The sequence below is a fragment of the Micromesistius poutassou genome, assembly GCF_964030765.1.
Source record: "Micromesistius poutassou genome assembly, chromosome: 14".
Taxonomy (NCBI): domain Eukaryota; kingdom Metazoa; phylum Chordata; class Actinopteri; order Gadiformes; family Gadidae; genus Micromesistius; species Micromesistius poutassou.
In genome coordinates, this window is record NC_140284.1 from 16,525,418 (window position 1) to 16,537,955 (window position 12,538).

The following is a 12,538-nucleotide window of genomic DNA, read 5'->3' on the forward strand; positions in this document are numbered from 1 at the left end:
TATATTTTGTTACATAAATCTTCCAGTTACATTTATTCCAAAGTTTTTATGAAGAAAGAAAATACTGTCTTTACTTTATATTAAATGGTTGTATCAACTGACTGTTTTAAAACACAAAAATGTAAATTGTAATTTCCTTATTAAATCCAAAATCGGATGTAATATCAGCCCAGTAAATAACGGAGCCTGTAGTTGGGTATCCCACTACCCCCCTAGAGTTAACACAATTGTCTCTTGCAGACTGGAACTGCTCGTGTTTTTCAAGTATTACCCCAGCAGAAGACAATTAATCAATTTAAAGAATATTAATCTGGAAAGCATAATAAGAGGCTGGATCCCCAACATAGACATCTCTTTTGTAATAATACGATCATAGCAATGCTCTCTTGTTATTAATATTGTGAGAGCATATTCTGAAATTATTGTAGGCCGCGGTTAAGTCTATTAATGGGAGACGCTGCCTATAAATAAACGTTTCTGTGATATTTAATATGCACAATTTGGTCTGACGTGCGAGCCGACATTGCGAGAGCCGCTCATGCTGCGCACGCACCACCACGGCCCATGTTTTTCAGATGTGTCGCACTGGCTGCCGGGATTGCTCCGCCGCTGTGTGGACATGTCCGCCATGTTTTCCATGGCGCAGAGAGTAGACCAGACGACAAAAATAGCCATTATATCAGGTTAATCTCGACCAAAAATGGCTTTTCGTGCGACATTTCAAGCAAGTGAAAACCAATGAATTCTACTTTTGTGGAAACAGCCGTGTCCCTCCTGGATTTGTACCGATATCTCTCTCGTATTGTGGCGGGATTCACGTTTCCTTCGGTGTGATTACGTTAGGCTAACAATGAGTAAATTATCGTTCCGAGCGCGAGCGCTAGACGCCGCCAAACCTCTCCCAGTCTACCGCAACAAAGACCTTCCGGACCTCAATGACTGCGTCTCGATCAACCGGGCGGTTCCGCAGATGCCGACGGGCATGGAAAAAGAGGAAGAACTGGTGAGTGCTTTTTCAAAAAAAGATCAACTTTGATGATGGTCTGCCCCGCTGTGGAGCCAGCGCGATTCACGAACGGATTACGTAGAGCCTTGCGTAGTCCGCGCCATGCTCTACCCGTGGCCGGGGCCCTCGGCGTTACGTGAACGACGCAAACTAAGTCGATTTTATACATTTTGCGTAGCGTTACGGGGACCTGGCCGCCTTCAGTGGGTGTGACGTCAGTCTTTCGGCGTAGTTCTCTTGGCGACTGGCGACGCGAGCGGCTGAAGCAGCATGCTCGCCTCTGCCCCTGTGTTCGCGGTGCTAGCGTCCAGGGAAAGACTGCCGAATGAATGCTGCGCGTCAGTATGTGTGCAGCTTGTTTCCAATGCACACGTCGGAGCCGACGTGACACTCGGTTCAGCACCGTTTACATTCTGAACGTAATGTTCTTTACACAATTCAATGAGCTAGCTCCCATTTGCCGTTCGCCATTGACAGTTGTCGTAAAACGTACCTGTTCTATATGTGCTCATTTTAGCTTTAGCCCTGTCTGATTAAACATTCAGCCATACACAGTTGAAGTCAAATCTGTGTATAGCCCACTATCCCTTAATGCAAGAACAGTTTGCACTGTTATTACAGTTACGAAGTTCCGTCAGGTACCAAGTACGTATAATCACACCAATTTCTATATTGGTAATCAATCCAGCCTCCATGGCGAATTGCAGACCATCAGGCCGATTTCATATCCAATATGTTTCTCTTGGGTATATTAGTATTTGCATGCTCTGTTAACCGGTTGTTTTTGCATACCCATGACATTTTATTTCATGGTACACCTATATTGTTACCAACAGTCAACACAACAGGTTTTTCACATCATATAATTCATTATATAGAGCATATTCATAATATTATTCATCCTAGTATATTATTAACAACTCCCAGTATGCAATTCATATTATTCATGAGGATACAGACGTTAACATAGCACACCAAGGCCATAGGAAGCTTCTGCAGGCTCTCATTCCTTGTGTTAACGTTTCAACACCATGATTTGGTATGGGGTATATTGCCACCTAAATTCTACATTCCTGACGCTGGTACTTTAGAAAGTCGACTGAACCAATTCTATGGAGCCTATACATCTGCAATCCCTGTCTGTAAAATCATATCTGTAAACTCCTGGCTGCTCTCCTCAGGAGCACCATCTGCAGAGGGCCATCTCAGCCCAGTCCGTGTTCCGGGAGAAGAAGGAAACCATGGTGATCCCGGTGCCCGAGGCTGAGAGCAACATCACCTACTATGACCGCCTCTACAAAGGAGAACTCAAGGTTCCCAAACAGCTCATGCACATCCAGCGTGAGTACCAGCATGACCTCCTCCCAGGTTGATATGGGACCACCTGGTGTGATGTAGAAGCAGTGCCGGCCCTTATTTAATGCCTGTGTAACTCAAATGCGTTGTGCACATTTAGTGTGGGCTCTGCAGTTAAGAGTAGGACTCTTACTCTGTCTACTGAGACACTGTGGTCCATGCATTGTCTCTTCTGCATGCATCAAGCAGTCAACCGTTTCAATCCAGAATGATTTAGTGAGTTTAAAGTGTAGATGGATTTGATTCCCATATACTTTCTGTTAATTAAATGGGCTACCGACCGACTGTGAACGACGGACGTAAACAAAGACTGGCATGCAGTCAAATCAAACTACAGACTGTTAAAGAGGAAACTGTATCACACAACACAAGTCAACAAACCAACAATGACAAACATACCAATTTCTTCATGGGATTCTTGTGTTCCCAGTCCAGCCTTCAAACTAAAGTTTTTTTTACTGCCTTATTGTACCTTCAGAGTGTGTCTCTTTGTTGTTCTCGACCGATGTTTGAGGAGGCAGTGTGTCTGTCACCAGGAAGGCTGTTTGTTCTTGCCAAAGGCTTGGGATGATCATTTAATACCAACTATTAGCCAATTAAAACATGCACTAGTTCAAGAGAAGCAGGGCTCCATGGTGTTTTTCAGCTATTGTCACAAATCATTTGGTCGTACAAAAACTTGGTGATTACATCTCATCCTTTTTTGGAGGTATTTGATATGAAATCCTAGTACTTACAGCATATTTTTGAATGTAATAACAATTGATTTATTTTTTATTATTATAACGTACTAAATAACAAAAATCCAAGTGTTCTCGTTTATAATGCATGCAGTTCAATAACTTGCATGAACATAAAATAAATAAAACAACTTGAATAACCTAAAATAATAGTTTCCCAGAAGCCCCATGGTCTGCAGTTGGCCATCCCTTGTCATTTGGCCTTCATACTCTTTGTCCCTTCGTAGCCAGGTGTTCACCTTTTCCTAGGCCCTTCAATGCTGATTGTAATCAGGTTTTCCACTGTGTCTGTCTGGAGAGATGGTTGACACCTGATTAGAACTTCTTTTGAGAAGAGACCCTCTTTCACACACAGCCGAAGATACTCTTAAGGACCAGCATTATGTGGACCAGGTGCAGGATGGTCATTCAAAAAAACACCAACTAAAATCAAGTGGGCCCAAGTTGTACTGGACAGAATTTCAGTCACAAAGTCTGGAGCCCTGAGAAGCCTTTTTAAGGGCCCTTTTCTCTCCCCTTAACAAGAACACTTGCTTTGAGTGCCCTTAGCTGCAAGTCGGCTACCGAGCTGGCTAGCGTTCAAGGCTTGATTTTAAGGGAAAAACAGCCCTCCCCCTTGCTCCCTTAAGTATTTGGAAACCCTACCCCTTTGCGGGAACGAGCAGAATCTAGGGTTAGGGCTCAAATCTAGGGGAAGGGGGAGAATTGGGACAGGGCCATAGTCTACTCAACACTGTGATCTTAATTATGAGAAACCGCACAGCTGTTGCACCGACGCCAACAGGAGTTGACAGGTTTATGGAATTGTAACAGGAAAGCCATTAGTTTCATAACATAACAGTGTTTGCTTTTCCGCTGTGCAGCCCTGGGCCTTGACAATGAGCAGCCCGACTACGATATGGACTCTGAGGACGAGACGCTCCTCAACAGGCTCAACCGCAAGATGGAGATCAAGCCACTGCAGTTTGAGACGATGGTGGACAGACTGGAGAAGGCCAGCACTAACCAGGTACGCCTTGTGGTTCACTTCTTTATCTGGATTTGCACTATTATCTCTCCCGGTGCATGGCATGCTGGCATTTCCCTGTATTCCTGTATTCCTCCACAACCCTTTAGGTGGGCTGTGTGTGAGTGTGGAATTAATTTCTTGGCCACAGTCTCTCTGAACTCTTGCTCTCCACCGATGTGTTGTGTAGCTTGTGTCGCTCCCGGAGGCCAAGGTGCTGCTGAACGAGGACGACTACCTCCTCAAGTCAGTGTATGACTACTGGGTGAGGAAGAGGAAGAACTGCAGGGGGCCGTCGCTCATCCCGCTGATCAAGCTGGAGAAGCGGGACGGCTCCACCAACAATGACGCCTATGTGGCCTTCCGCCGCCGGACGGAGAAGATGCAGACCAGGAAGGTAAGATGCGGTGAATCATCTCTGCCGTGACCTTTTGGGTTGGATAGAGATCGAGAGTGGGCGAATGACACACTTTTTTGTCAATGGAAACGTTGGGGTTTCCATTGACTACATTCTACTGAATGTAGTCAATGGACTATTAATAGGACAATGAGTAGAAATCCCCCACCGACAGAATTCACAAGTTCTTCAATACCATCTCATCTCCATTTAACGCTCTGGCGTCACCCGCAGAATGCTCGTTTTCGAGTGGAATGCTCGTCTTTAAGTGTCGTTTAGTGTCTGACGCCCTCTTCTGTTTGTGCCCAGAACCGCAAAAACGACGAGGCGTCTTACGAGAAGATGCTGAAACTGCGGCGGGAGTTCAGCCGTACGGTCACCATCCTGGAGATGATCAAGAGAAGGGAGAAGGCCAAGCGTGAGCTGCTCCACCTCACCCTGGAGGTGGTGGAGAAGAGGTGAGAGCCCCACTGGGTTGGCCTTAAGGGCCCTCACGCCCACATGATGATTCCAATCATAATATGTACCTAGAGTCGGCTCATCCATGTAATGATCATTTTCATACTCTTGACCTGAAACCCATGACCAAATTGAACCGATCACAAAACACAACATGAGTTTGATCCTATTTCAGTCGTGTTGTTACACTTTTGGCGCCACTCTTAACAGCAGAAGTCGCCTCCACAACGGCCTTTTCGTGTGGGTTCACCTCTGCGCACGTGCGCTTGCGTTCCCAGGTATCAGTTGGGCGACTTCACCGGGGAGGTCCTCAGTGAGGTCACCGTTCCCCTGGCCGAGAAGCCGGCTTACATCGCTCCCGTGAGCCTGGCCAACGGCATGCGCCACAAAACAGAGCTGAAGATCAAGGTGCGTCCAGCGAGACTCCTCCATTACGCCGGTCGTGTGGGAATTCTGTGCGATGAAGTATACACTACTGCATACACACCATAACCTCATCTCTCCCCGCCCCCCCCCCCCACCCCTGTAGACGCACAAGGCAGGTCTTCCCCACGCCTACCACACTTCCATTAAGGATGAGCTTCCCTTCGACTTTGTCCGGCCGAAGAAGAAGTACACCAAGAGGGACAAGTTGAACCCCCCGCGCCGCCCCGGCCGCCCCCCCAGCCACTACACCGTCAACAAGGCCGACATCAAGCAGTACGACTTCCACAGCTCGGGGGAGGAGGACTTCCCAGCACCACTGGTGAGTAGCGGGGCGACCTCCCCCCCCGAGCCCCACTCCCACATTGTCACGGGTGGGGGTTTTCCTCTCAGCGTGTGTGTCTGTGTGTGTGTGTGTGTGTGTGTGTGTGACGCTTCATTCCTCCTCCCTTTACTCCTGTTCCACCTTAAATTTACAGCGGTCTCACATGTGTATGATGAATTACACCACAGTTATACAGTAATGATATTGGAATCGTTTTGCCATGTGCTGACATGTCTCGACGAACTAATACTATATACTGGAGATTATGAAGTCGATACTTAATATCTATTTATCTACGAATATTATATATATTATTTGACAGAAATAGTTACTGCATTACCATAACGTAATGCAATACTAATCTAACCTAGTCAAGCGGGGTTACCTTTTAATTTCCAGTTATTGTGCATTCTTTCTTGCGTCCCTATTTGTAATGTTAACAACCCATCTCTAAATGCACCATATTAACCTTTAGCCAGATCGTCAGGCATATAAACATAAAAAGTAGATGTGTAAGTTGCCACAAATCATTTTATTTTGAAACCACCAAGGGAAACCAAGGGAAATGGCTCTTGGAAAAAAATATTCATTTGTTTTAATAGGTCTATTTAATTGGTCTATTTTTTTGTGGCAACGTTTTATCGAGGATAATGAATCGTACAAAAACACATGAATAGGGCTGTCGCGTGGCACGCTGTCGGCCATTGTCTGGCCTGACTCCATCTCATCACATCAGGGATATGATCCGGGAGGCAACCACGTGCACCTTATCTCATTGCCTTTGTTGTTCTCAAGACCGTGTCTCCTCCCTTTTCCCTCAGTCTCCTCCGTCGGAGCCAGACGAGGAGAACGATCCCGACGGAGTGTTCGCCTTCCGAAGGAAAGCTGGGTGCCAATATCTCTCGGTAAGTCTGGCGTGTTGGAGCCCTGTCAGGCTGGGTTACTTGATCGAACCCTTCTGATGAGAGGTCCGTCTGGGCAATGAATGCTGGCCGTGGAAAGATAAGGGTACCTCCGCAGATGCCATTATGTTCACTTTTGCAGTCAGAAGTTGCTCATGAGCTATTGCCTCCAAGGGATTTTAATTTCTTGCATTTGAGTTGGAGATTCAGCCTTGGATGCTGCCTTGCCTGATGTTCAATTCCACAGGCCAAGTTTCATACTCCATTTGCACTGCGCACATCTGTTCAGTCTCACTAGAAATGTTTGAAAATACAGTGTGAAGTTTGTTGATATCTGAAGCTACTCAGAAGGCCCAAGAGTTGCCACCAGGGGGACACCGATGGGCAACTTGGATTATACAATTCATGTTATAATTTAATTGTGTCATGCGTGTATCTGTCCCTTTTACACATGAACCACACTAACCCATTCAAAATGAGACGTGGTGAAACGTTTTGCCACCGACCCCAGGTTCCTTAAATTACTTAAACAATCAAAATCTGAACAGTGCACATGTTTCCAATGACCCTTTTCATTTTTTACACTATATGTCATTTGTTTTGTTTTGTGTCACTGGCTTCAGTTACGTTTGTTAGCCTGTCTTGTCATCATTCTTTCTTTCTTCTTTGTTATTTTTGTCCTCATTAGTCTTGTCATCAATGTTTCTGTTGTAATTTGTCTATTTGTGGCCCCAGGGCTCCATTGTAAAATAGATTTCATTATCTCAATGGGACTTCCCCTGGTTGAATAAAGGAGAAATGTTCGCCGTCCGGCCCCTGGCTGTGACGCCTCCCTCCCTTGTGTCCCGTTGGGTGACGTGTCCCTCCCGTGTGTCCCTTAGCCCTGTGCGGAGCAGAACCAGGGGCCCCTGTGGGAGCACCCCGAGCTGGCGGGGCTGGACGTCCTGCGCCACCGCCACTCCCTCACCGCCCTGTGTGTCCCCCGCCGCTTCGTAGGCCTGGCGCGACGCAGGATGGGCCGAGGTGGCAGGTGGGCTTTGTGTGTGTGTGTGTGTGTGTGTGTGTGTGTCACTCTCATCCCTTCTGAGACGGGTCTTTTTTCATAGTCTTCTGTGTTGTCTAGGTGACGGCACAACAGGCAGAATGTATTTTGTAGTAATTGCATGTTTTTTTTTATATTGGCACTGACTTTAATCATCGTTGCTGAGTATGATTCTACTCTGAAGAATAATCCTAGGATTGTTATTGTGTTTGTGTTAAAACGCTCTCAAAACAACACGTCGCAATCCAATTTGTCGGGGCTATGTTTCCTATCGTTATACCGTCTGTGGTTCAGTCTAGATGCTGAAGGCCAAACAACAAACCTTCTGCTACCGACTTTATTAATACAATGTTGCATTTGATGGTATGTATGTGTGGGAGGGGTGTAGCGTGTGTGTGTGTGTGTGTGTGTGTGTGTGTGTGTACCAAGGCTGACGAGACGTGTGCTTATGTTGCATCAGGGTGGTCCTGGACCGGGCCTCCTCCGGTTCAGACACGGTGCTGAGGCCGCTGGACCCGGGCGTGGTCACTGCGCCCGGCGCCACCGACTCGCCCGCCGCCCCCCAGAGAGGTCCGGGTCAGCGCTGCGCACCGAGCAACTCCCTGTCCGACATCCTGGACAACATCCAGGCTCTCCGGTGGCGCTGCTTCAGGCCGCGCCCCTCTCAGGACCACAGCCAGGCCAGCAGGACGGGCCGGCTCTCCACAGACTGCAGGCTGGCCGCGCGCTTCTCCGCCTGCTCCAGGAACGGCATAGGTACGCCACAGCCATTCCCCCTGCCTTGACGGGAACGTCGTCCGTACATTCGGGGCACTCCGTCGCCCTGCTTTCCCATCGGGTGTCGTCAAGCTCACTTGCTGCAGGTTTTAAGTCACGTGATGCACAGTTTGTGAGGTATGCGCACAGGCCGTACCGTTGCTGTGGACGCACAGTTTGCATACTTTGAGCTTCACAATTGCAGAGGTGTGCGGCACGCAGCCAAGCGCTGTCTAAACCGTCGATAGGGCTGTGATCAAGTCCTTTTTGGTTCATGCCGGCGTCGTTTATGCATGTAGTCCATGAATGCAGTTTTCAGCCGTCGGAAGGCTAGCATGCTTTGCCATGATGCCAGGTCCCTCATGGCTCCTTTGTACTGTGCAGGGGGCATCACAGAGGAGCAGTACCAGGACCACCAGCAGCAGCTGGCCCAGATGCAGAAGCAGCAGCTGGCCCAGACCTCCACTGCTCCCGTCAAGCATTCCTCACAGCCTGAGCTCAAAATCACACAGGTAGGCAATGCACACTCTCTATCAAGTGTCTCAAATAACACCAGGAAAACACGCAGAACATTTTATGTTGTTGTTTCAAGGAAATCAAGCCCTTGACCTGTCTCATCACCTGTGTGTGGTCTCTCTCTCTCTTTGCTTCTCTTGGTTTTGCAGACCACTTGTTCCAACGATTGCACTTCAAAGACCCTAGACTCTGCCAGCGCCCACTTTGCTGCCTCGGCCGTGGTCAGTGCTCCACCCCAGGGCCACGTCAACAACGAGAACAAGCCCCACAAGCCCAGCGTCAACGGTGTCCTCCATCCTTCAGGTGAGCTCAGCGGCTGCTCTAGATTCCACAATCTCTCATATCTCATACTGGCAGTCAAGCCCCAACGTCGAGCCTTAAGCACAGCATTATCTCTAGTAGACTGATTGGACCGGACAGCAAGCGGGTCATCACTCTGTGCCCTTTTAAGCCAATCAGAAACTGAATTTGTGACATGGTGTATGCAAAGCACACTTTTGTGTTCGGATGCTCTTAAAACATCTGCCAACATAATGGTGCAATGCACAACTTGGAGAGCACCTCATTCACACCACACTCACTGTATCAGAGTAGGGCCACACTCACCTGTGATTCTCGGGGAAAATGTCAATAAATCAGGATACTGCAACGCCTTATCAGTTCAACCTGCAATGAGACGTATCTGTCATGCACGGATCCTCACAGGCACCACCCGACCTCCCCACTCCACCACCACCCCCAGCACCAGTACCACCAGCATGGGCAGCAGCGGCGGCGCCACCACCACCACCACCACCACCACGTCACACAGCGGCGGGCCCCGGGGCCTCGGGCGATCGTCTTCCTCCACCATGTCTTCCTCGCACCAGTCTCTGCCCAACGCGCGCAGCCACGTCAGCGCCGTGTCGCCCGCCAACAGCCACCACAGCGCCCGCCCGTCCGCCCCCTCGCCGTCTGCCTTAAAGCTGGCCGCCGCCGCCACCGCGCTGGGCCGCGTGCCCAAGGTGCCGCCGGCCAGCACCGGCGGCACGTTGCCCAGGTAGACGGCCGCGCCACCTCCATCCACCGCTTTTATTTTCGGCAGCCGCAGGCTCCACCTCAGGGATCTAGTAAGCGGCTCCCAGTTTGCTTCATGTACCCCTTTTGTCTTTCTTCATTTGTGTTTTAGTGCCGTCGCGTCACACGACCGGGTGTTCAGACGTGCACGCACGTAACTGGAGCAGCACCAGAATGTGCAGTGTATTAAAGGTCCCATGACGTGCCACCAGGTGTGAGTGTGATTAGCCGTCACAAGCCGTTTTCGAAAATGTGCCACCTAGATGACGGCCTGACACCTAGTATGACGGATAGATGAGCAACGTTTGCTACAGTCCACTGGGTAGGCTGGTGGACTGATCCATCCAGCGTACATCTAGGTGGACACGCCCACTTGTGATGTCATAAGAGCCAGATTTTCAAAACGGCTTGTAACGGCTAATCACACTCACACCTGGTGGCATGTCATGGGACCTTTTAAAAACGGATGGAATGAATTTTGTCTAAATGTGTATTTTATGGAGGCTTTTGTCAAATGTCTGTCAGGCCTGTTGTTGCCGCTGCCCTGCTCCATGTTGGGAACACGGCGCATGGTTTTACGAGGCTGTCATCATGAGCCTAACCCCTTCTCTTCTCGTGTGTGTTGCAGGGAGAATCACGAGCCAGAGAGACTGAATGGACTATCAGAGACCACACTGGCAATGGAGGTCACATAGCCCTCTCCACAGCCATCCACCCCCAACCTATCCCTCCCTAACACACACCTGCGCTCCCTCCCCCCCCCCCCCCCCCCCTTATTACTTTGCGCCATTGTCCTCCCGCCCAGACTCTGCTCAGACCAGTGAATGTGACTAACGGAGCCCCACCCCCTCCTCTCCATAATGAATGCAAGCCCCCCATCCACTATGAGTGGCAGTGGGTGGAGGGAGGCTGGAGGAGATTATACAAGGACCTATACAGAATCGAGCATATCAAAATATTTTAACCCATTTGTCAATATTATAAGTGTACATTTTGTAAATTGGAAGTATCACGACCGTGTAAAATAGTATATTTGTATCATTAGTATGTTTCCGTTTTTCCTTCTTTTGTTACTTGAATCAAATGAATTTGTCATCATGCTTTTGCACTTGACACACACACACACACACACACACACACACACACACACACACACACACACACACACACACACACACACACACACACACACACACACACACACACACACACACACACGGAAGAAAGAAATGCAAAAGCTAAGTGTTGGGATCATGAATATGGGTCCTAGTTCACTTCCAAATCCACTTATTTATTTTGCAATGTTTACATTTTGTATTTCACTCAAACCAATCAGCAGAGTCTCTGCCGAAGATGGGGAAAGATTGTCCTGCCAGCATATTCGGTTGCAAGCCTTTTTTTTTCCAAAGATGGGGGAAAATGAACGTGATACGATTTGGTTTCACAAATTGGATATAGACTTCTTTTTTTTATTAAATAAGTGGCATTTTTTCCATTGAGACAAATATTTTCTGTCCCTTTTTGTTTGGTGGAACAGGAATTGTCTTTTTTTTTTTAATTTTTAGTAATTTGTTTCGCCTTTCATTCGATATGTAGAAAAAACACCATCCCGAAGAATTCTAGCCATTTTCTTCACCCAAACCTATTTATTTAAATCCTCTCTGGAAAAAAAACACAAACAAAAACAAATATATGCATCCTTGGAAAAAAATGTTAAATGGGGAAACTTTTTTATAATATATTTGCCTTTTTAAACGGGTAGGGACACAAGCCAATGAACACAGGAGTGGAGCGGTCTATTGCGTAGAGCTTTTCACACACGTGAGGAAGTGAGCGGGGACTAAACTCCTGGGTTGTCAAGCCATTGATTTTGCTTTTCGAGAAAACAAAACGTTTCCCTCCTCTCCTTTTGATCAAGTAACATGTTGAAACAATGTCTGATGGTCAGTGCCAGGCCTTTCCCCCATAGTGGTAGTGTAGTCGATGTAGTTAACCCTGTACAGATGTTGGACACAAAGAAACCAAACACATTTGTATTTAAATGTGTAATGCTTAGATTCCATGCACTATGTCTTCAGACATACGTTTTTCCTTGTTACTTGTTCTTGTGTGTTTCAGAAAAAAAATGCTGGGAAATAAAAAAAAATACATCTATTCATTACGTCACTGCTGACCGACTTTGTGTGGTTATTTTTTTTTAACCATAGATCACCAATTTCATATTCTAGGTTCTGTATCTTTGATTTTTAGGGAGCGTATTTTATTTTTCTCCTGTCAATCGTATTGTAGCTCTTATTGTAATTTCCAGTTCTAAACTGCAGGTGGTGCAGTAATTGATTTAGGCATCAATAACAGGCAGCCATATCCATGGTCCAAGTGGTCGAGATCGGTCATATAACTCAGTTATCCGCGTGTTTTAATTTTTTTTCCCCCTTCCAAACAAATATTGTAATGAGGTTCAGATGGTGGGTCTAGTGACATTGAGCTGCAACGACAGGCATATCCAAGTGAACTACATCTCCCACCATTAATCTCTGTCGGGCTACGGTCCATA

General features: G+C 47.5%; 1 protein-coding gene across 1 annotated transcript; it reads left to right on the forward strand.

The window, feature by feature from the left end:
- Positions 1 to 629: 629 nt before the first annotated feature.
- epc2 (enhancer of polycomb 2) lies at positions 630 to 10,737 on the forward strand. The gene is made up of 14 exons (XM_084478087.1): positions 630 to 1,003; positions 2,188 to 2,347; positions 3,966 to 4,111; positions 4,299 to 4,505; positions 4,815 to 4,963; positions 5,243 to 5,372; positions 5,494 to 5,709; positions 6,534 to 6,617; positions 7,496 to 7,644; positions 8,117 to 8,412; positions 8,797 to 8,924; positions 9,078 to 9,231; positions 9,634 to 9,967; positions 10,613 to 10,737. The coding sequence occupies exons 1-14, from the start codon at positions 851 to 853 to the stop codon at positions 10,677 to 10,679; spliced, it is 2,373 nt and encodes a 790-aa protein (XP_084334213.1). The 5' UTR covers positions 630 to 850; the 3' UTR covers positions 10,680 to 10,737.
- The last annotated feature ends 1,801 nt before the right edge of the window (positions 10,738 to 12,538 follow it).

Excerpts from the sequence above, each read along its gene's own strand:
- epc2 (XM_084478087.1), top strand. The coding sequence starts at position 851 with ATGAGTAAATTATCGTTCCGAGCGCGAGCGCTAGACGCCGCCAAACCT. Across the intron at positions 4,964-5,242 it reads CTGGAGGTGGTGGAGAAGAG|GTATCAGTTGGGCGACTTCA; the intron begins GTGAGAGCCCCA and ends TTGCGTTCCCAG. Across the intron at positions 8,925-9,077 it reads CTGAGCTCAAAATCACACAG|ACCACTTGTTCCAACGATTG; the intron begins GTAGGCAATGCA and ends TTGGTTTTGCAG.